This window comes from Plecotus auritus (assembly GCF_963455305.1).
Source record: "Plecotus auritus genome assembly, chromosome: 1".
In the NCBI taxonomy this organism is placed as follows: domain Eukaryota; kingdom Metazoa; phylum Chordata; class Mammalia; order Chiroptera; family Vespertilionidae; genus Plecotus; species Plecotus auritus.
Window position 1 is genome coordinate 9,667,763 of NC_137770.1, and position 23,930 is coordinate 9,691,692.

At 48.3% G+C, this 23,930-nt stretch overlaps 1 protein-coding gene across 9 annotated transcripts in view; it reads left to right on the forward strand.

The window, feature by feature from the left end:
* Nucleotides 1-23,930, forward strand: part of WDR25 (WD repeat domain 25) — a 146,662-nt gene that overhangs the window by 62,264 nt on the left and 60,468 nt on the right. For all 9 annotated transcript variants that reach the window (XM_080671818.1, XM_080671815.1, XM_080671819.1 and 6 more), the window contains one exon: nt 20,246-20,393. In XM_080671818.1, the coding sequence (XP_080527944.1) occupies nt 20,246-20,393 (148 nt within the window). The remainder of the gene's footprint in view (nt 1-20,245; nt 20,394-23,930) is intronic.

Consider the following 23,930-nt stretch of genomic DNA (forward strand, 5'->3'; position numbering starts at 1 on the left):
CTCTGGTTGGGGTGCATGTGGGAGGCAACCAATGGATGTTTCTCACATTGACGTTTTTCTTTTTCTCTAAAACCAATAAAAACATATTCTTAGGTGAGGATAAAAAAAAAAAAGATGCCCTGGCCAATGTGGCTCAGTTGCTTGGGCATCATCCCGGGCACCAAAAGGTTGCTGGTTCAATTCCTGGTCAGGGCATATGCCTCCTGGGTGGTGGGCTTGATCCCCAGTAAGCGGTGTGCAGGAGGCAGCCTATTGATGTTTCTTTCTCAGATCGATGTTTTCTCTCTCTCCCCCTCTCCTTTCCTCTCTCTAAAAATCAATAAACTATTCTGGAAAAAAAGGAAGAAAAGGCCCAGCGACACCCACTTCAGAGGATGCTGCGAAGCGTCTGTGGCCTGTGTAAGCACCTGGCATGAGGGGATGGAGGTGCCCAGAGAAATGACAGCCCTTATGGTGCTGATGGGGCTGTAAAAATGTGGCTATAAATGCTGTTACAATGAAAATCATCATTATAAGTAAAATAAGGTGGGAGAGGGGTAATGGAAAGACAGAATAGCCCATCCAGCTGCAGCCCCCTGACCACTCTGACCACTTACTCATCTTCAGGAGAGAGAAGGTCAGAGGCCACCAGACTTTTACCACATGTTGCATTCAGCTCTCCCAGAGGGGACGCATGGAGTGCTCTTGGGATATATATCTCTTGGGGCCTTTAGTAGCCTGGGGTATCATGAGGGCTTCCTGGAGGAAGGAGCATCTCAGCTGAGACTGGAAGGAAGAATGGGGGCCAGCCTGGTGGAGAGAGAGGAAGTCGCTTCAAGTAGAGAGAAGGGCATGTGTCAGGCCAGAGATTGTGAGGAACAGGACTAGAAGGTGATGTGCACGTAAGGTAGCAGTGAGTGCTGAGCTGGTCAGTGAGTGGGGCCTTCCGTGTCAGCTGAAGCCTTTCCCACTGGACCGGTTCCATTTACGGTCCCCTCTGAGCCCACAGCAAGATGTGCCTATGGCCCGAGACTCCGAGCGCACCTCCTCACTAGGTGTCTGGGTGGAGTGTGTGGGCGAGGGCCTGGCATTCCGTTTTATGCATGTTGAGAAATGTTGATGAAGACGATCACCCCGTCCAGACCCCGTTAGGGAGGGCTGGCGAGAACCTCCTCTGCCGCCGGCGTGGGCCCGACGGAGCATGCCCACTGGGCAGCCTGAGAAGCCTCTGGAGCAGAGGCAGCCTGGCACTGCTGTGGTGGTTGCCATGGCAGCAGGACCTGGGTGGCCTCACTTTCTGAGAGTGGTCACCTCTGTTGTGGGGTCCTGCCCTGACTGGCTGGCTCAGCTGGGTCTCTGAAAACGCTGTCAGGAGGCCAGCCTCTGGGACAAGGCTATTATTGCAGTTGGGACTCCAGGCCCGCCCCCCCCCCCCCCCCCCCGCCCCGCCCCGACTGGGCCTGCGGCGGGAATGAAGCCAGAGGCCCTCAGAACTCAGGCTGCTCTCAGAAGCCCGCATTCAAAATGCCGCGGCCCGTGGATGAAGCAGAGGTGGATTTTCACCCAGCTCCCCCACCGGCTCAGGTGACGTGGCTCCCCACACCCTGCCGTGCCATCATCTGTAGAGGTGGCGCTATGATGTGGCCATAGGAATGAGAAGTCCCTGCGTCTGTTCTCCCTGCCTCTGTCACCACAGTGCCCCCACTGCGTGGGGCACCCCACCTTCCCCGAAGCGCTTCTTCTGCCCCCAGGTTTGGTGCTCCTTGTTCCCCAGCTTGCCTGCTGCCCCCTTGGCCTGGCCTGCTCTCTCCCTCTAGATACCCCTTCCCTGGCCTCTTGTGCAGCAATTCTAGTGTTCTTTAAAACCACTGTGCTCCACTGTGCTCAGCCCTCCAGCGGCTTCCTGTTGTATGCAGTGGAGACCGTTTTGAAGATCTCTCCGGCAACCCACCCCCCAGGGCTCTGGCAAGACTGCTGGTCCCTCCTGCTGGTCCCTCCTGCAGCTCAGCTCTCCCCCCATAGGCCCTGCCCACCCTCCTCTGCCAGGTGGCCCCCCTCCCCATCTTACTTCTTCCTCAGCCCAAGTGCAGTTTCACCTGCTAGTGTCTCCCAGAACCCCGTTCTTTTCTTTTCCCCACGCAGCCCCCGTTGTGGTATCTGCTTGTGTGTTTGCTTGGTATCTCTCCTGTCCACCGGCCTCACGTGAGCCGATTGTTCCCCAGGGACTCCAGCAGTGAGCAGCGTTCTTGGCATACAGTGGGTCCTGAGTAAATACCTTTTGAATAAACCCAGTGAATGAGTGAGAGTTGCTCGACCTTTCTAATCCTCTGTTTCCACATCCATGAGATGGAGACACCTTCCCTGTTGACCTCACGCGTCGTGAGGATCGCATGATGCTGTAATTTGGAAAAGTGCCGTGGAAAGTGATGCGATGCACCCAAGTTAAAGGATAATGTTGTTCAGGCTGAGCAGGCCAAGGAGGAGAGAGGCCTGGGGCTCAAGGACAGAAGTGACATTCCGCCTGGAAAGGCCCCTGCACACCCTTTCCAGTCCCCATCAGGCAGGCGGTGAGAGCTTGGCGGTGTTACGGAGGCTCAGCACTGGGACCCGATTGCGCTTGGGAATCATGGAGAATGGGTGAAAGTGGACAAGACGAGGGCTGGGCAGGTATTAGACCCATTTCCCAGAAGAGACAAAAGGTAGTGTTGGAGGGTAACTATCAGTAAAATTAATGTCCAGTCCTGGCAAAATTTTAGAATGGGTTTGTTAGAACTCTTGGTTGCAAGTAGCAGAACACTCAACTCCTAGTAGTTTAAGCAAAAAAAAGTGAATCTGTTGGCCCAAGAGGTGACAAGGCCAAGTGCTGTACAGCGTCAGACACGGCTGCCCGCAGGGACCCTCATGCCTTGGTCTCACCTTCTCTTGTCTCATCGTGTGCTCTGGTCCCAGGGACACGCCACCTCTGTGGTGTCCTCCTCCAGTGTCAGGGCGACTCCTTGCGACACAGTGAAGAGGACATGCATCTTCCGTCTCCGCCCGACGCTTCAGGCTGGCACCTTCCCGCCTCCAGTCGGCCAGGCCAGGGTTACGTGTCCTCGGTAGAAGTTAGAGTCAGTACCTGTGTGCCATGTGACCGAGTGGGGCGTAGATGGTTTCCCCAGGAGGGGCGGGGTGCTCGCACCAGGAAAAGGGCAGACACCAGGCAGGCAGCAGAATCCATGGTATTGCGGGATTAAAACACAGATGGGCTTGCCGGGAGCCAGCATTCACTTGCCAAAGGCATGCGTTCTTTTATGAGTTCTTAGACTCAGAGGATCTGTGTATATGGAGGCCAGGGACCGAGTGCATCTTGATTTGAAAAGGCCTTTAGAACCTTGGCAATTTCATCTCATCCTTTTTTTAAGTTTTTATTTTATTTTTATGGAAGAGCACAAACCAGCCAAAGGTTCTTGTGGTGCCAGAGTCTGAGGCTCTTGTGAACACAGAGAGAGAGGGGTGTGTGTGTCTGCCGGACCATACAGTCCGACTGGATGACTATGGCTTATTGGAGAGTAGCACTCAACTCAATTAATTACTTACTCTCAGAGTGGGGAGGTCTCTCACAGCCGGAGGGCATTATATTTAGCATTCTTCTCTTCCACAACCTAATAATGAACCAAGTGGTCAAGCTGTAGATGATCCAAAGCTAGGATAGCCATCCTTTCATCTATCTGTTCATTCATATGTCTGTCCATCCATCCGTCCGTCCGTCCATCCATCCATGCATTCCATCTATCTCTTCATTTATCCAACAAATACTCAGTTTTTCGTGTATGCCAGACCCCATTCAAGACACTAGGGATGAAGAGGTGAGCAAAATAGACAATGAATAGTGTCCTTACCCTCATTGAGCTTACATTTTAGTGGGAGGAGCAGACAGCAAACAAGCATATAATCAGCCGTGGGCAAACTACGGCCCGCGGGCCAGATCCGGCTGTTCTATCCGGTTCTCTTGCTCTCCCCTCCGCTCCTTTACTTTGAATTTCTATTAGTTCACACAAACACTCCATCCATGCTTTTGTTCCGGCCCTCCGGTCCAGTTTAAGAACCCATTGTGGCCCTCGAGTCAAAAAGTTTGCCCACCCCTGATATAAACGCATGTGTTAGGGAGTAGCACACGCTTTGAAGGGGAGCAGTGCCGGCTGAGATGAAGGAGAGCGGTGGAGCTGTGTTTGCATTGGGTGGCCAGGGAACGGAGTGGAGACTTAGGGAGCCCGGTGTCTGTCTGGAGAGGAGCACTCTGGGCAGGGGAAAAGCAGGTGCCCAGGCCCTGTGTGGAGGGATCCGAGGTGTGTGAGGAGCAGCCAGCAGGCCACCGTGGCTAGAGTGGGGATGACGCGGGATTTATTCCAGGAATGCTGGAAATATGTGGGTTACAGCAGGGAGTGAGCGGAGTGACCTGACTTCTGGCTCCGGGGGCCGCTCTGGTGTCTGTGGCAGCAGCCTGGGGGGCAGAGTGGAGGCCAGGACACCTCTTTTGAGGTTCTTGCAGTGGAGTAGGGAGAAGTGATGGTGGCCCAGATGAGGGTGGTGGCAGCAGAGGTGATAAGAAGTGGTTGGGTTGGGGACATATTTTAAAGCTAGAGCTGGTAGGTGAGGGAGAGAGGGTGTGGGAGGACTGTGATGCTCTGGACAAATTAGAGGCTATGATTCAGTGTGTGTGTGTGGGGGGGTCATCATGAGAGAGCTGAAAGGCTGTCAGTGGGGAGAGGGGTCAGCCTGGCTTGTGTGGTGTTCCTCCTGAGAACAGGTTGGGAGCAGTGGGTTGGACCAAGGGGTACGTTGCTGATGGTTGAGCCCATGGGCTCCCAAGCCAGACTTCCTGCTCAGCCTCTCACAGTGGGACCTGTGGCAGATAACCTCTCTCTTTTTTTTTTTTTAAATATATTTTATTGATTTTTTACAGAGAGGAAGGAAGAGGGATAGAGAGTTAGAAACATTGATGAGAGAGAAACATCGATCAGCTGCCTCCTGCACACCTCCCACTGGGGATGTGCCCGCAACCAAGTTACGTGCCCTTGACCGGAATCGAACATGGGACCTTTCAGTCCACAGGCTGACGCTCTATCCACTGAGCCAAACCGGTTTTGGCCCATTGATAACCTCTCTTGAGAGCATGCCTGACATGTAGTAACTGCTGAGTAGTGGTTACTGTTACTGGAGGTGGGAGTGAGGTGGCATTTTGCCTCAGAATCATGTCCATGGTTGTGAAGCTTTCAGAAGGGAGCTCTGGCTTCTCCCGGGGTCCTGCACTCCCAACCGTGCGACGGGCTGTACCACCCGCCGGGGCCCTGCCAGCTGCCCGGTCAGGGTCCCCACTCTGCCCGAGGGTGGGCCTACTGTCTTCAGCAGCCTCGGTGCTGTGTCTCGCCTGTAATCCTTTTTGCTCTAAGAAAACTCCTCTTTGCCCTTTTACATCTTCTCTTGACATTTAAAACTCCTTCCCTTTATTCTGACCTTATTGAGTCGAGAGAATAATTTCTTGGAATTCTCTGTATAATGAATGCTCACGTACTTACAGATTCTGATTGAGTTTCTCCTCAACCTTTACTTTTCGGGACCTTGCATCATTTGGTTTAGAAAACATCTTAGGAAGCACTTAGGAGGATGGTGTAAAATGAAAATACTGCTTTAGATGTCATTATTTCTACAGATGTGAGCCTCTTACAACAAAGACATCAGCCGATTACAGATTCAAGTGAAATTGGTTTAAACTCCTTACAGATTCAGGTGAAATTGGTTTAAACTCCTGCACTGTGTATGCTGGGAACCCTGCAGTCTTCCCAGGCTCTCTGCAAGTTTTCCTGAAGCTGGCAGAGATGGCAGGGGGGAGGAGTGTAGGTGGATTAATCTTCTCAAATGTGTTCCTGGCTCCTTGTTTATGCCTGCAGAAAATGGCACCAGTTTGCAGATCACCCCTGGCCTTCTTGTCATCTCTGTGACACCCACAGAACAAATACTCTAATCCCATCACTCTTCTAAATATTCCTCGCCCAGGGTGTGGGGAGAGCTGTGCAGAGAGAAGCTCCAGAGAGCTCCAGGAGGCCCCTTCAAAGACTTTAGTGGAATACTGATCAGCACATACGTGGCGAGGAAGCTCCTTGAGGCAGGGTAAGACCCCTCAAAGGAACATGGTGAATAATCCCTAGAGCCCACAGGGTTAGGAATAGTTTGTATCCCCACAAGCCAGAGTGGGAAATCCTCGTAATTCATAAGGGAATGCCTCAGTAGTGGGTAAAATAGCCCTGAACTAAAGGCTGCTCTGGTCCCTCCTATCAAAGCTTGGGACTGTCTTGGCAAGGAGCAAACTGTTTACAACTAATTAAACTGTGCCCCAGAACAAACCCCAAGAGTATTTATAGGCATACAAAAACATAAAACGTCCACTAAAGTAAAATTCACTGTATCTGGCATCCAAACAGATTACAAGGCATACAATGAGGCAGAAAAACCTGAACCACGATGATAAGAAAAATCAGGCAATAGGAACAGATCCAGAAACAGCACAGATGATACGATTAGTAAATAAGAATATTAAGCCAACTGTTATTAAATATGCTCCATATATGCCAAAAGGGAGAGAAAAGCGAAAGTATGTCCAGGAGAGACGTGGAATATAGAAGGAAGATATAAATTGAACTCTAAAGAAGAAAAAAATGCCTTAGATAAAAATGTACTAGATGAGATTAATAACATCAGAAACTATAAAAGAAAGGTTAGCAAATTTGAAGATATTGTTATGGAAAATATTTAAAATGCAGTGGAGAGAGTAAAAGCTTGGGAAAAGAATGAACAGACCATGAGTGAGTTGTGGCACAATTTTAAGGCCACCCAGTATACATGAAATTGGAATACTCAAAGAAAGGGAGAATAGAAGCATATTTAAATAAATAATGGTTGAATGTTTTCCTAATTTGAGGAGATTAGAAACCCACAGATCCAAGAATCTCAGTCAACCCCAGGCACCACGGTAAATCATAATGGAATTTCTTATTACCAATGATGAAGAGAAGAATCTTAAAAGCAGCCAAAGGGATAAAAAAAAGATGTTACATACAGAGGAACAAAGATAAGAATTACAGCAGACCTTTTATTGGCAATAATGCCGGAAGACAGTGGGATAACATACTTAAAGGACTGAAAGAAAAATAAACCACTGTCAACCTAAATTTATACCCAGCAAAATATCTTTTAAAAAGAAAAGTGAAATACATTTTCAGATGTTTAAAAAATTGATGTAATTCTTCACCAGCAGACCTGCACTATGGGAAATGTTAAAGTTCCTAAGGCAGAAGAAAAATGGTATCAGATAGAAATCTACATCCCCACAGAGGAGTGATGAACACCAGAAATGATAAGTGTGTGGGTAAATGTAAATACTTGTTCTTATTAACAATCACTTTAAACGATGATTGATTATTTAAAGTAAAAATAAGTGTTTTGTTGAATTTATAATATTTTTAGGTCTGATAACAAGTCATAAAAGCTGAGATGGGGGAAGTAGTGTATGTATACTTTTGTTATGGTGCTTATGAGGCAAGTGCTAATATTACTTGAAGTAAACTGTGATAAGTTACAAACGTATGCTATAAAACTTAAAGCAACTAGTCATAAAACAAAACAAAGACTTGTGATTAGTAATCTAACCATGGGAAATAAAATGAATAGCAAAATATACGTAGGAAAGAGAGAACAAAGAACAAATGAGATAAGATGGAGAACAAATAGCAAATTTAAACCTAAAACATATCAATAATAGATGAAATGATCTAAACACCTATTTAAAAGACAAAGAGTGTTCATTTGGATAACAAGGCAAGACCCAATTATATAATGTCTATAAGAAACCTACTTTAAATATAGAGACACAAAAGGTTAAATGTAAAAGGAAGGAAAAAATATCCAAACTAATATTACTTAAAAAAAACAAAACACTACAGTGGCCATATTAATATCAGACAAAGTAGATTTCAGAGCAGAGAATATTATCAGGGACAAAGAGAGTCATCTTGTAATAATAAAAGGGACAGTTTATAAAGGGGCATAACATTAGGTGAATAACATTAGATACATAAACATTAGGTGCATAAATATTTATATACCCAATAAAAGAGCTTTAAAATACATGAAGCAAAACTGATAGAACTGAATGGAGAAATAATCAAATTCACAATTATAGTTGGAGGTTTTAACACCCTTTTCTCAATAATCAATAGATCATGCAGACAGAAAATCAGTAAAGACATAGAAGTCTTGAACAACCCTATCATCCAACTTGGACTAATTGACATTTATAGAACGCTTCATGTAACAACAGCAAAATACTCATTCTTTTCAAGTGTACCATAGTCTAGGCCATAAAACAAGTCTCAGGAAACTTAAAGGTATTGAAGTCATTCAAAGTATATTCTTTAATGATGATAGGATTAAATTAAAAATCAATAACCGATATCTGGAAAATTCCCTAATATTTGGAAGTTAAACAATACACTCCCAAATAACCTGTGGGTCAAGGAAGAAACTGACAGGGATATTAGAAAATATTTTTAACTGAATGCAAATGAGAAGACTGCATATAAAAAATCATGGGACATAGCTAGAGCAGTTCTTAGATGGTAATGCATAACGCTAAATGCCTATATTAATAAAGAAGAAAATTTCAAATCAATGATCTCAGCTTCTGCTTTAAGACACAGAAAAGGAAGAGCAAACTCAACTCAAAATAAGCAGAAGAAAGGAGATAAAGATACCAGCAGAAATAACTGAAATAGAAAAAAATTAGTGAAACCAGAAGCTGGTTCTTTGAGATCAATAAAATAATAAACCTTTAGCCACTCATCAGGCATAAAAGATACAAATGACCAATATTAGGAGTGAGAGTACTATCTAAAGTTATTAAAGGATTTATAAGGTAATGTTATGATCAACTTTATGGCAATGTATTCTACAACTTAGGTGACATGGGTAAACCCCTAAAAACCCGAAACAATAAAAAGCTCACTTACAAAGGAATAGATAACCCTCAAAGCTCTATATTTATTAAAGAAATTGAATTCATAGTTAAATATCTTTCCTCAGAGAAAACCCCAAGCCCAAATGACTTCATTAATGACTTTTTTTTAAAAAAAATTAAGTTTATTGGAGTGACATTTGTTAATAGGATCATATACATTTCAAGGATACATTTCCATGTATAGTGCATTGCATGTCCACCAGTCTCTTCTGACTAATGACTTATCAAACATTTAAGGAGCAAAGAGTACCAATTGCTTGTGGGTTGAATTATGTCTTTTTCAAAACTTAAGTTTTGAAGTCCGAACCCCAGTGCCTCAGAATGTGTCTTTATTTGGAGAGAGGGTCTTTATAGCGATAATCAAGTTAAAATGAAGTTGTTAGGATGGGCCCTAATCCGGTATGACTGGTGTCTTTGTAAAAAGGGGGCGATGGAGACAGGCAGGCCTAAAGGGAGAACATCATGTGAACAAGAAGACAGCCATCCACAAGGCTCTGGAACAGAAGCTTCTTGATTGATATATTTATTTATTCTTACATTATATTATAACCAAGTAGGATCTGTCCCAGGAATGCAAGGTTTGCTTAATATTTGAAAATCAACCAATGTAATTCAGCATATCAATGAACTATAAAAGAAGAACCATATATTCTTCTGAAGAGGTACAGGAAAAGCTTTTGATAATATCCAGCAGCCATTCCTGGTTTAAAATAAAAAACTTTCAGCAAACTAGAAATAGAAGAGAATGTTCTCAAACAGATAAGGGGCATTTATGAAAACATTAGCTCCAGCATCATATTTAACTGTATAAGAGACTGCTTTCCCCACAAGATCAGGAATATGACAAGGGTGCCCACTCTCACTGTGTATACTCAGCATTGTACTGAAGATGCTAGCTAGTGCAATAAGGCAAGATAAAGAAACAAAAGGTACCTGGATTGGAAAGAAGGAAATAAAACCGTCTTTTTTAAAAAAATATTTTTTATTGTTGATAGTATTACAGATATCTCCCATTTTCTCTCCCTTCCCCGCCCCCTCCTCCCAGTTCCTACTCACTTCCCCAGGTCTTCACCACCCTATTGCCCGTGTCCATGGTAAAACTGTCTTTATTCACAGACAACATGAGTGTTTATGTAGAAAATTCTACTGAATCTACAAAAACCTTCTTGAATTAAGTTAGCTTAGCACAGGTTCAGAATTCAAGGTCAAAATACAAAAATTTATTGTATTTCTACATACTAGAAATGAAGAACCTAAAATTTAAAACACCATTTACAGTATTATCAAAATATGAAATAATTAGGGATAAATTTGACACAAAAAAGGTGTGTAAGACGTTTTCTTATTTATTTATTTATTTATTTATTTATTTATTTATTTTTAAAATTTCTTTATTGATTATGGTATTACATATGTGTCCTTATTCCCCCATTACCACCCAACCACCCATTCATGCCCTTACCCCCCTGTTGTCTATGTCCATTGATTAGGCTTATATGCATGAATATAAGTCCTTTGGTTGATCTCTCCCCCTTACCCTCACCCTCCCCTACTTTCCCTGAGGTTTGACGTTCTGATTGATGTTTCTCTGTCTTTGGATCTGTTTTTGTTCATCAGTTTATGTTGTTCATTATATTCCATAAATGAGTGACATCATGTGATATTTATCTTTCTCTGCCTGGCTTATTTCACTTATCATAATGCTCTCCAGCTCCATCCATGTTGTTGCAAATGGTAAGAACTCCTTCTTTTTTACTGCAGCGTAGTATTCCATTGTGTAGATGTACCACTGTTTTTTAATCCACTCATCTGCTGATGGGCACTTAGGCTGTTTCCAAATCTTAGCTATGGTGAATTGTGCTGCTATGAACATAGGGGTGCATATATCCTTTCTGATTCGTGTTTCTAGTTTCTTGGGATATATTCCTAGAAGTGGGATCACTGGGTCAAATGGGAGTTCCATTTTTAGTTTTTTGAGAAAACTCCATACTGTTCTCCACAGTGGCTGCACCAGTCTGCATTTCCACCAGCAGTGCACGAGGGTTCCTTTTTCTCCGCATCCTCGCCAGCACTTGTCTTTTGTTGATTTGTTGATGATAGCCATTCTGACAGGTGTGAGATGGTACCACATTGTTGTTTTGATTTGCATCTCTCGGATGATTAGTGACTTTGAGCAGGTTTTCATATGTCTTTTGGCCTTCTGTATGTCCACTTTTGAAAAGTGTCTATTTAGATCAGTTGCCCATTTTTTGATTGGGTAAGACTTTTTCATTACAAAAACTACAGCCCACCAGCTGGCATATCTCAGTAGTTGTACGTTGACCTATGAACCAGGAGGTCATGGTTCGATTCCTGATCAGGGCATGTGCCTGGGTTGCGGGCTCCATCCCCAGTGTGGGGCATGCAGGAGGCAGCCGATCAATGATTTTCTCCCATCATTGATGTTTCTATCTCTCTCTCCCTCTCCCTTCCTCTCTGAAATCAATAAACATATATTAAAACAAACAAACAAACAAAAAAAAACAAACAAAAATACTATAGCCCGGCAGGTGTGGCTCAGTGATTGAGCATCGACCCATGAACCAAGAGGTCAACTGTTCGATTCCTGGTCAGGGCACGTGCCTGGGTTGTGGGTTCGATTCCCAGTAGAGGGCATACAGGAGGCAGCTGATCAATGTTTTTGTCTCCCATCGATGTTTCTATCTCTCCCTCTCCCTTTCTCTCTCTCTCAAATCAGTAAAAACATATTAAAAAAAAACCCACTACAAACATTGCTTAGAGAAATTAAAGAATACTAAATAAAAGGAGAGATATATTCGGTTCAGGCATTTGAAGGCTCACTATTGTTAAGATATCGCCCTTGAACACTCCCACTCCCAGAAGGTTCCAGAGCTTTTGCGGACAAAAGGCCTGGTGGGGGCTTGGGCACGAGCTGCACAGGCTGGTGCTAAGCTGTGTGAGTCTGATAGTGGTCGCTACAGTGATATCCAGCGGGAGCAGGGCTATGGAGGGATGAAGAGGCAGCCAGGAGCCAGAGCTGAACTAGGAAGGTCACCTAAGCAGGTACAGGGGAGGCAGAGATTCTCCCCGAAGTCCGACAGCCATTATCTCCAGGTGGTGGGATTATGGATGAATCTTATTTACTTCTTTATGTTTCTTTTTTTTTTAAAAAAAATGTTTTTATTTTAGAGAGAGGAAGGGAGAGGGAGAGGGAGAGAGAGATATAAACATCAATGATGAAAGAGAATTATCGATCAGCTGCCCGCTGCATGCCCTGTACTGGGGATGGAGCCCACAACCCTGGTAAGTGTCCTTACTAGGAATTGAACTGTGATCTTATCATTGATGGATCGATGGTCAACCACAGAGTCACACCAGCCGGGCTATATTTCTACTTTTTTTTGGAGCACAGACCTACTTCCAATGTAATCCATAGGGATCTCATAGTTGATTCTTATGGCATTTTGTTATTTGCACTTCTGTATAATTTGAATATTTTAGAAGGAGATTGCATTTATTTACTTATTTATTTAAATTTAATAAATCTTTATTGTTCAGATTATTACAATTGTTCCTCTTTTTCCCCCCATAGCTCCCCTCCACCCGGTTCTCACCCCACTCTCTGCCCTTACCCACCCCCCACTGTCCTCATCCATAGGTGTACGATTTTTGTCCAGTCTCTTCCCGCATCCCCCACACCCCTTCTCCCCCGAGAATTGTCAGTCCACTCCCTTTCTATGCCTCTGATTCTATTATATTCACCAGTTTATTCTGTTCATCAGATTTTTTTATTCACTTGATTTTTAGATTCACTTGTTGATAGATATGTATTTGTTGTTCATAACTTTTATCTTTACCTTTTTCTTCTTCTTCCTCTTCTTAAAGAATACCATTCAGCATTTCATATAATACTGGTTTGGTGGTGATGAACTCCTTTAGCTTTTTCTTATCTGTGAAGCTCTTTATCTGTTCTTCAATTCTGAATGATAGCTTTGCTGGGTAGAGTAATCTTGGTTGTAGGTTCTTGCTGTTCATCACTTTGAATATTTCTTGCCACTCCCATCTGGCCTGCATAGTTTCTGTTGAGAAATCCGCTGACAGTCGTATGGGTGCTCCTTTGTAGGTAACTAAATGTTTTTCTCTTGCTGCTTTTAATATTCTCTCTTTGTCTTTTGCTTTTGGCATTTTAATTATGATGTGTCTTGGTGTGGTCCTCTTTGGATTCCTTTTGTTTGGGGTTCTGTGCACTTCCTGGACTTGTAAGTCTATTTCTTTCACCAGGTGGGGGAAGTTTTCGGTCACTATTTCTTCAAATAGGTTTTCAGTATCTTGCTCTCTCTCTTCTGGAACCCCCATAATTCTGATGTTGGTATGCTTGCAGTTATCCCAGAGGCTCCTTACACTATCTTCATATTTTTGGATTCTTTTTTCTTTTTGCTTTTCCGGTTGAGTGTTTTTTGCTTCTTTGTATTTCAAACCTTTGACTTGATTCTTGCGATCTTCTAGTCTGCTGTTAGATCTCTGTATAATATTTTTTATTTCAGTCAGTGTATACTTAATTTCTAGTTGGTCCTTTTTCATATCCTCGAGGGTCTCACTAAATTTACGGGCCTTTTCTAGGAAATTCTTGAAAAACCTTATAACCGTGGTTTTGAACTCTATATCCAATCGTTTGCTTTCCTCCATTTCTTTCATTTGTGATCTGTTTCTTTGTCTTTGCATTTTGGCTGCTTCCCTGAGTTGATAGAGTGGCTTTGTGTGCTAGGTGTCCTATAGGGCCCAGTGGGTTGGCCTCTCCAGTTACCTGAGGTGGACACTCTTGGTGAACCCCTTTGTGGGCTGTGTGCACAGTCTTGTTGTAGTTAAGCCTTGATTGTTGTTGGTATCACTGGGAGGAATTGACCTCCATGCCAATTGGCTGTGAGGATCAGTTGTGTCTATAATGGGAGAACTTTTGTGCTGGAGACACCCTTATGAGACAAGACTTGCAGAAGCCTCTGTGCTCAGCTTGAATGGGGCGGAGTCTCAGGGCGGAGCAGACAGCATTGGCCCTGCCCTTATAGGCCCCTGTGTCTCAGTGTCCCGTGGTAATCACTGCAAGCATCTCTGAGAGAAAGCCACCCTCGAGTTCCGCCCGCTGCCAGACAGTCCAGTTTCTCCCCAAATGAGTCTGGGTCCCCAGAGTCTCACCCGGAACTGGAGTTCAGTGCAGTTGGGAGCTTTTGTCTCCCTCCTGCTTGAGAAAGCCAGCTGCATACTCAGTTGCCCACCCTCTCCTTGCGCGCGTGCCGCGGTACCTCTGCCTTCCGCAGTTCCTCTGAGTCTTTGTGCTTTTCTCTTTCCTGACAGTCCAGTTTCTCCCCGAATGAGTCTGGGGTCCCCAGAGTCTCGCCCGGAACTGGAGTTCAGCGCAGACAGGAGCTTTTGTCTCCCTCCCGCTTGAGAAAGCCAGCGGCGCACTCAGTTGCCAGTCCTCTCTGCGCGCGCGTCTCAGTACCTCTGCCTCCTGCAGCTCCTCTGAGTCTCAGTGAGCTTTTCTCTTTCCTCCTAGTTGTAGAATTTCCACTCAGCCAGCCTTCCTGTGGTTCTGGATGATGTCCGTTTTGTCTTTTAGTTGTAGTTTTGAAATTGTTGTGCGAGGCAGCAGTTTCGGTGTTTATCTATGCCGCCATCTTGGTTCCTCCAGATTGCATTTTTTTAATAATAAAAAACAAAAAGCAGGCAGGTAGGCAGGAAGAATGTGACCTGTGGCTAAAAATAGGCCTTAAGAGATGGGTGAGAACTCCTGGTGGGGCCACGTCTCAGTAACCAGGACACGGAGACGGCAGTGAATGTGGGACGAGCAAGCGCTGCCTTTTACTTGTCATGTTCTTCCAAATCTGACTTCTGTTGGACATAGAATGTCTCTAGTTAACACGTCAAGTCACCTCGGAACATTCGAGGGAAGACTTGGCTTCTTAATTCCGCGAAGGCAGATTGGGATTTCTAATTACCTAATTGAAAAAAGGCGCACACGTCAGGCTGCTGTGCTGTTTGGGAATTAATCTTTAAAACCTGACAGTAAACATTAAATTCAATTAGGGAGAACGATTAGCAAGGCTTCTTTGCGCCTTCACCCTGGGTAGCTTCGAGGAGTGGCTGCCTGGTCTGCATTGATCCCGGCACTGTTGTTGTGTGTGTATCAGCCAGGAGGGCCAAGCGTGCGTTTTTCACTTCAGAGAGGAGTTATCGGGTAGTTGCAGACGGATGGATTTCCTTAAGCAGGTTTCCATCACGGGTTCCGGGGGCCCCCTGGCCAGGAACTCAAACTGTCTGGTTTGTGGCTTTTGGTCCTGGTGCCACAGCTGTCTCTTCTCTCTTTGATTATGACCATGATCCATCCTTCCTCCTCTTCTTCCCCCTCCCCTCCTCTTCCCCCATTCCCTCCCCTCCCCTCCCTCCCCTCCCCTGCCCTCTCCTCTCTCTTCCTTTTCCCTCTCCTCCCTCCTCCCATCCCCTTGCTTGCTTTTCTTCTCTCCTTTTTCTGCTTCCTCTTTCTTCTCCTTCCTTGATCCCTCCTCTCTCTCTGCCTGTTTGCCCTTCTCTTCCTCCTCTTCTTCCTCTCCATTAACATTATGACATATTTTAAACATAATCAAAAGTCTAGAAAGTGACGTAGCAGACACCTGGGTACCCACGACTCAGGTGGTAAAATCCAGGGTCCGGTCCAAATCTCCTCTGATCGCCGTGCCAGCAGCATGGGACCCAGTGCTGTCTCTTCCCCTGGCTTCCAGGAGGGATCACCCTCTGTTGCTGCTTCTCCCGCCTCCCAGGCCTCTCCTTCTCAGAATCCTTCTGCGGTTTCTCCTTAGTCTCCTTGCACCCCTGCCTGTGAACACTGGGCCTCCTCCCTGCCCTGTCTACATTTATTCCAGTGCGTGACTGAATCGGCGTCAGTGACAGGGACTCCCAAAGCTCAGCCTCCACCCTGGACCTCACATTCATGCATCCAGCTGCCCGCTCCCTCACTGTCATTCAAAACCGAGCTCCTGGTCCTCCCCAGAGTTGCCACTCCTCTCATCAGACACACCCCTGCCACCCCTTCCCTCTGGGTGCTTGGGCCAGGACCAAGGACTGTCCTGGACTTTTCTCTTGCCCTCCTGCCCCACCTCCGAGCCAAGGTTGGTTCTACTTTCTGAGCAAGGCTACTTCTCCCCTGTTTCCAACTGGGCCAAGCCATCCTCCTCTCGCTCTGGGTGATCACAGACACTTCTCATGTCTCCCTGGTTCTTCGCTCGCCTCCCTGCACGGCCCTGTGCCCGTCTGGAGGGCCCTTCCCCCAGTTTCTGTGTAGCTTCCTTCCTCAAGTCACCTCCTCCGAGATGCCCTTCCCGGCCAGCCATCGTTTCCAGCCCCGCCTCCTTTTCCTGCTCACTTCTTAGAATGCCAGGCTTCATCACCACCGTAAATACTACATAGATCCCGCTGGTTCATCTTGTTCAGTGTCTTGTCTTCCCCACCAGAATGTAAATTCTGTACAGCAGGGGCTTTGTCTTCCTTGTTTACTGCTGAACAATGCCTGGCTAATAGGTACTCAGGAAGTGTTTGCTGAATGAATGCATAAGTGAAGGAGTCTAATAGATTGCAACATTGGGGCATATTTGCTTCAGAGCTGATTCATATTCTCTCTCTCTGCCTCTCTTTAAGGAAGGACAGAGTAGTATTCATAGCTCCCTGCCCTCGACCCGGCCTCTCTCCTTCCATTATCAGGAATGACCACCGTATCCATGCATATTTTATAGTCTTACTGCAAGTGCACAAATAAACAGGATAGAGTTTTGCTTCATGTGTGTTTTTAAAATTGTGTGGAAATACAGCTAACATAAAGTTTAGCACCTTAACCACATTTAGGTGTATCATTCAGTGTGTTAAGAACATGCATGTGCCCTAGCTAGTTTGGCTCAATGGATAGAGTGTCGGGCTTTGGCCCAAAGGGTCCCGGGTTCGATTCCAGTCAAGGGCACATACCTCAGTTGTAGGCTCCTCCTCGGCCCGAGCCCTGGTTGGGGCTTGTGCAGGAGGCAATCAGTCGATGTGTTTCTCTCACACCGGTGTTTCTCTCTGTCTTTCCCTCTCTCTTCCACTCTCCCTAAAAATCATTGGAAAATATCCTGGGTGAGGATTAACAAAAACAAGAAAAAGTGGGATCATACGCCCTTTGTCTTTTGTGACTGGCTTAGTTCACTTAGCACTGTGTCCTCAGGGTTCATCCACGAAAGAATCTCCTTCCTTTTTACGGCTGAGTAATACTCCTCGGTATGGATGGACCCCTCGTTTATCCAGTAATACTCCTCGGTACGGATGGACCCCTCGTTTATCCAGTAATACTCCTCGGTACGGATGGACCCCTCGTTTATCCAGTAATACTCCTCGGTATGGATGGACCCCTCGTTTATCCGTTTGTCTGTCGGTGGACCTTTGGCTGCGTCCACCTTTGGCCGTGGTGAATGATGTGACTGTGAACATTTGTGTGCACACACCCCTGGGAGACCCTGGTTTCCGTGCCTCTGGACACACAAGAGGGATTGTTGGAGCATGTGGTAACGGTGTGTATTCTTTGATGTACTGCCATGCTGTTTTCCACAGAGGCTGGACCTTCCCACCAACAGTGCACAAGGATCCAGGTTCTCGTTTGTTTTAGAGTAGCCATCCTAATGGGTGTGAGGTGGCGTTTTGTGTGTTTTTAAAATTTAGATGGCATCGTACTATGTATAAGCAGTGTGGCCTGTGAACTCATTTTTTTTTTTTTTTTTTTTTTTACTGTTTAGCCTTTGGATCTTAGTTCATTAATTTTACTTTATTTTTTTTTTTCTGTTCAAGTCAGACTTGTACATAGTTTTGAAGAACAAACAGCAGTTGCCTGCACTCTGCCCTTCGACCATGAATCCACTCCACTTTGAAGGCCCTGGCTGTTTCTTCCGGGGTTCCTGTCCGTGTTGCTGAATGTCAATGCTGCTATTCTGGATTCTTCAGTTTGAGGCCCGGTCCTGGCTCCCCAGTGGGAAGAAAGGACTGAGCTCTCTTAACATTCTGGGAAGGCCACTCTCAGCCTCTTGTTTTCTTACTCTTGGACCTCCAAACCCAGGAAACATGCTTTCGAAGCTTCAGGATGAATTTTCTCATCGTGAAAGGGGAGGTTCTCTCTAGGGTCAGGTTTGTGGGTTCCCGGGTGTTGTTGAGAGAGTGTCCAGGACCCCTGCTGCTAGGACTGCGTGCCTGCCAGCCCCAGGAAGCAAGGCCGCCAGCACCGTGGCTCTGCTGTCGGCCTGCAGGGTCCCCACTGCCCTGGGGTGGGGCTCGTCTTACCCCGCTTCCCAGAGGGCCAGTAGCATGGGAGGCCCTTGGCCTGACGCCCCCGTGCCGGCGCCAGAGGTTCTTCCTGCTTCCCGTGTTCAGTCCTCGGAGCCACTGTGTGGTAGGTGAGGCCAGGCCCTGTGCGGCATGCCTTCCCTTTCTCCTGACTGCGTGGCGGCGGGTGGAGTGTCCTGGGCGAGCTGGTGACAGCTGAACACAGGCCCTCAATGTATACCGTGGCCCTGGCTCTTGGAACGAACAGTTTATATCGAGGGCTCTGTAGCGTATTTCAGAAGTCAGCAAGTGCACCGGGGGCTTTCTGCCACGGGCCTCACTCCCCCATGGAAAGCCAGGGTGGGAAGGGGGACAATGCTTTCTCTCCCGCGGGCAGATGTGTAAGCACAGGTGTGGTAGGCTCTTGTTTGGCTCTTAGTCTTAAAGGAGGACCGTGAAGAGAGGCTGGCCTGGTGTCCCATACAGGGCTGAGCGAGTCCCGTCTCGGAGGAGAGGTGCCAGAGATGCAGGCGAGACTGCGCAGAACTGGGAACGAGCAGCAGAACGTGGGGCATATTGTTTTCTTGTGGGCTTCCTGAACCCCAGAGAAGTTTTTGGGAAAAGCTTCCCCTCAACTCACCAGCCCCAAGCCTTTACCTTTATACAGGAGAAGTTTAACCTCCAGATCTGGTTTGGTGGTGAACTGAAGGGAATCTAGTTCCACTGCAAGACCCTTACCCCCAGGTGGGGTCCATTTCTTTTTTTTCTAAAATATATTTTTACTAGTGACCCGGTGCAGGGATTCATGCACATTGAAAGGAAATTAGTTAGAAGGTGGCTGGCGGGGTGGGACTGGGCGAGAGGGGCCGGATATGCCCTGGAGCCAACCTCCTGTGGTCCTTCCCCGCTGTCTGCGGAGTGAGTGGGGTCCCTCCGGCAGGTGGGGTCCCTCGGCCTGGCCTGCGGGGATCGGGCCAAAACCAGTTCTCCGACATCAAAGTTGCTGTCGTACAGGGCGTGGAACACAAACACAACTGTGCAGTAAACCAGATTCGGCCGACAGTGCCCCAGCAACAACATAACCCATGGCTGAAGGTGGAATCACGGCCCTGCGAGGAATCAGGCTCCCTCCTCTCTAGTTTCGGGGTGCATTACCCAAGAACTGCCACTGCCAAGTCACTGCAGCTTGGCAGCTCCTACATTGAGCATCTGCCCCCTTGTGGTCAGTGCGCATCATAGCGACTAGTCAGAAGGTAGGAGGGACACTTAGCATATTAGCCTTATATATATACTAGAGGCCCAGTGCATGAAATTTGTGTACGTGGGAAGGGGTGCGGGGAGGAGGTCCCTCAGCCCGGCCTGCACCCTCTCCAATCTGGGACCCATCAGGGGATGTTTGACTGCTGGTTTAGGCCCGATCTGGCAGTCGGACATCCCTCTCACAATCCAGGACTGCTGACTCCTAACTACTCACCTGCCTGCTGGCCTGGTTGCCCCTAACTGCCCTCCTATGCCGGCCTGATCACCCCTAACCGCCGCTGCCTTGGCCCCCGCCACCATGGCTTTGTGTGGAAGGACATCTGGATGGATGTCTGGAAGATGTCTGGTCTAATTAGCATATTACCCTTTTATTAGTATAGAGATATACAGATTGATTTCAGAGAGGAAGGGAGAGGGAGATAGAAACATCAATGATGAGGGAGAATCATTAATCCGCTGCCTCCTGCACGCTCCCTACTGGGGATTGAGCCCACAACCCTGGCATGTGCCCTTGACCAGAATCGAACCCGGGACCCTTCAGTCTGCAGGCCAACACTCTATCCACAGAGCCAAACCGGCTAGGGCAGGCAGGGCCATTTCTGATGTCTGCACTGTGCTTGCCCACAGGTGTGGAACGCGGTGGACTCGGGGAGATGCCTGCAGACCTACTCTCTGCACAGTGAGGCGGTGCGGGCTGCCCGGTGGTCTCCCTGCGGCCAGCGCATCCTCAGCGGTGGCTTCGACTGCGCTCTGCACCTCACAGACCTTGAAACAGGTGCGTTTCTCTGTCGTGACCCACGGCACCCATTCTGGTATTGGAGCCAGCTCTCCCTGGTTCAGCTCCTCCACGGGTCTGTGGCTGGTGTCGGGGCCGTGGGAGGTGGGCCCGGGACTGGACTGGAACCAGGACTCTCCTTGGAGGGTTGGGCCGGGCCTGTGCCAGCCTGCCTGGAGGACAGAGCCCCAAGGTTGTCTCAGCTCCAAGCTGTGGGCTGGATAAAGAGGTGGCTTTTTAATCAACTTCTGACATGTAATTTGTCCTGAAATAGATTCAGCTTTATCACCGTGTCCTTTGGTCGGAATCAGTTTAGAATTCCTGTCAATTCATTATCGTTGAAAGCTGTAAGGAATGATTCCAGCGCGTAGGGCGAGTCTGCGTACGAGTTCTGCTTTAATGCCCACGCTGAAAAGGCATTTGGGCGAGAGGGAGCCGGGCTGGGCAAATCCGAAGGGGGCTCTTGACAAGCAGGGCGAGAAGGAGACAGAAGTCAGCGAGGGAACTTCGTCACCAGCCCTGCTGCGCAGCCGGCACTGTTAGCCCCTAATCCAGCCACAGCCCGACCTCCTGCCGTGGTTTTCAGGTGAGGTCACGCCAGGGCGTGCGGAGCTGGGCTCAGACCTCTGCCCCGACCCCCAGGGTACTGCCTTCTCCTTCCTGGGCTTCTGGGTCACTCTTCTACTGGGCACCACTGCCAGAGCCAGGAGGAGAGGCCTTGGGGGTCCCTTGAACTCTCGGGCAGCCCCCACCTGCCTGGCCCAGCAGTGGTAGCGCTGGGGTCTGTGCCTCTCCTGGGTCCCAGCAAGTGGGTAGTAACTTTGGGGTTGGACACCCAGCTTCTCCCCAGGAGCTTGGAGGAGGTGCAGGGAGGGCAGGCAGTGGAGGTTAGGGGTAATTGTGGGGTTTGTCACCCCCCTCGAGTGTCCTTGTGCCCTGGGCTGCAGAGGGGCAGCCTTGCAGCGCCTCTGACTGAGCCCCATGCGCTCAGGGAGGGTGGTCACGTGACTGGTGGTTGTGTCAGCAGCTGGGCCTATGCCCATGACATGTTGCTCTGCACCTCGGCTGCTGCCCGCGATTATTTCCCCATTTCACAGGTGAGGAAACAGGCTAAAGGGATGAGGAGCTTGCTCAGGGCCTCCTGCTGGTGGGTGTCCTATGGGGACTTGAGCCCTGTCTGCAACTGCAGAGCCCGTGCCCTTTCCGCAGGGCCACGTGGACGGCTTGCTCTTCTCAACAAAATGTCTCCCTGACCATTTGTGGTCTCACTAGGAGCCACAGGGCTGAGGAGGGAGCCAGGGCTTAGGGAATTTGGTGCCACTTGGTGACGGTGCCGATTGGGTCAGTGATGACAGCAGCAAGTACTGTCACCAAGTACCCACTGTGTGCCTGGACTTACACATGGGCCTCATTTAGGCCCCACTCACCCTTAGAGGCTGGTGCCACCAGAATCCATTTTTCACACCCTGATCCAGAGGCAGGAGGCAGGAGGTAGAGCCAGGGTGCATGCAGGCCTGCCAGGCTCCGAGCCTTCCACCTGACCTTGCACTCTGTGGCCTGTGTGTTCAATAAGCCATGCTCAGTATCGGAGACAGAGGGGTAAACAAGACCCAGGACCCACCCTGGACAAGCTCCTGGCTGCTGGGAGACACAGCAGTGCAGAGAGAACCCCAGGCCGCAGCGAGGCAGTGAGACACAGGAGCTATGAGAATGTCTAGCCTGGAAGATCAAGGAAGACTACTTGGAGGAAGAGGAGCCTGAGCTGAGGCAGGAATCAGGGGCAGAGAATCAGGGTGCAGGGGTGTGGTTGAGTGGGAGGAAAGTGGGTTCTCAGCAGACAGAACAGTAAGGACAGAGTGGTCACAGGAGCATGAACTGTCTCTGTGTGTGGAAATGTGGGGTGTAGGGAGCTGGGGGTCTGAATCTGGGTGCAGGAACGGAGCCTGAGCGTCATGAAGTTCAGGTCGGTGGGATGCACATTCCTCAGGCACTGCTCGCCACTGCAGGGTCACTGAGGACCATGGGCGCCGCCGCCCACCCGCCTGCCCACCTGCCCCGCCCGCGGAGTGAGGTGATGCTTTTCATAGCCTGGTGATGCCGGGTTAATCCAATACAAGTTTATTTGATAACATTATTGGATTCCTAGTGGCCCTTTGTCAAGCTCTATCTTCTCAATCAACAGATGTTAAACAGATAAACAGACACTGCTGGTGTGTGTGTGTGTGTTGGGGGGGGTGGTTCGGAAATTTATAGACTTTCAGTCCTCCTGCCTGATAAGTCAGGGACTGTCACAGCAGGTGGCAGTAGGAGGCTGCTGCTGAGGCTGGAGCACTCGGGGCAGGTTTCCTGGTAGCGGCAGCTTGTTGGGTGTGTCTGGGGCCCGAGGAGGGGAGGCAGCTGCCTGGCCCTTGTTGGTAGAGCTCTGGCTGGAGGGAAGCTGTCTGGCCCCGCCCTGTGTGCCCCGCTAGCAGTGGTGTGCCCAGTGGCAGAGGGAGGGCATGGCCCTGCCCTCAGAGCGTTGCCATCCAGTCTGGGAGGTGATGGGGACTTTTCCTCTACTGGGAATGGCACGAACCACCTGGTTCACCTGTTCAAGGACCACTTCCCTTCATTCGGCGCTTATTGAGCACCTACTGTGTACAAGACCTGGTGCTGGGCTACAGTGGTGAGCATGTTGGATGTCCTTTGTCCCTTGTTGGGGGGGGGGCGGGAGGAAGCCCTTTAGCCCCTAGATGGGGCCTCTCTGGCTGAGGGGGTTGTTAGTTTTCATGTCTGTCTCCCTGGCTAGAGCTCTTGGGGCTGTGGCCTGTCCTGGTGGTCTTTGTGTTCCACCATGGAGCCAGCGCTGGTGGACGAGACAGTGCTGAGTCTGGCCCTTGCCGGGCAGTCAAACACCAGGGGCCGTCAGGGTGGGGTGGGTGCTCCGCCCTGTTTGCACCCCATCCCCTGACGTGGGTTGTGCTGTGCTCTCTTCAGCAGAGTCAGGTGGGTGTCTGCAGCCCCTCTGGCTCTCCGCCTGGCCCCATGTCCCGCCCTTTCTCGTCACCGACTGCTCTCCCTCCTCACTTGCTCACCCTTGGTGATTTGGCTTTTTCATTTCAATCTAATTAGAACTCCCTGCCAGGAGAAGGCAACACAGGGCGTCCTCACCGCAGTGCTCCGGGAATTAGTCACTCGGTGCCCATTGTCGTTAATGGGAATTTGGCGCCAAGACCATTTATCCTGGTGTCCTCAATCAATACCGTTAAAAATCTGTGGGTTCTAAAACGTCAATACCCGGCCTGAAATATGGAGGTCCAGCCACATTTTATCTCGTTAATTTATAGTTCTGACGGGCCACTGGCTTATAGAGCAACCATGAATCAACACTTAAATAAAATCCGCTCACAGATTAATTATTTTTGATGTTCTCGTTTCAGTCTGTAATCTTCCTAACAAAACGTCTCTGGTGCATTAGGCTGAGGCGGCTTCAGGGAACGCCGGCCAGTTCCACCAGGACCCGCACGTCGCCTGCTTTATGAGTCAGCGTCCTGCATA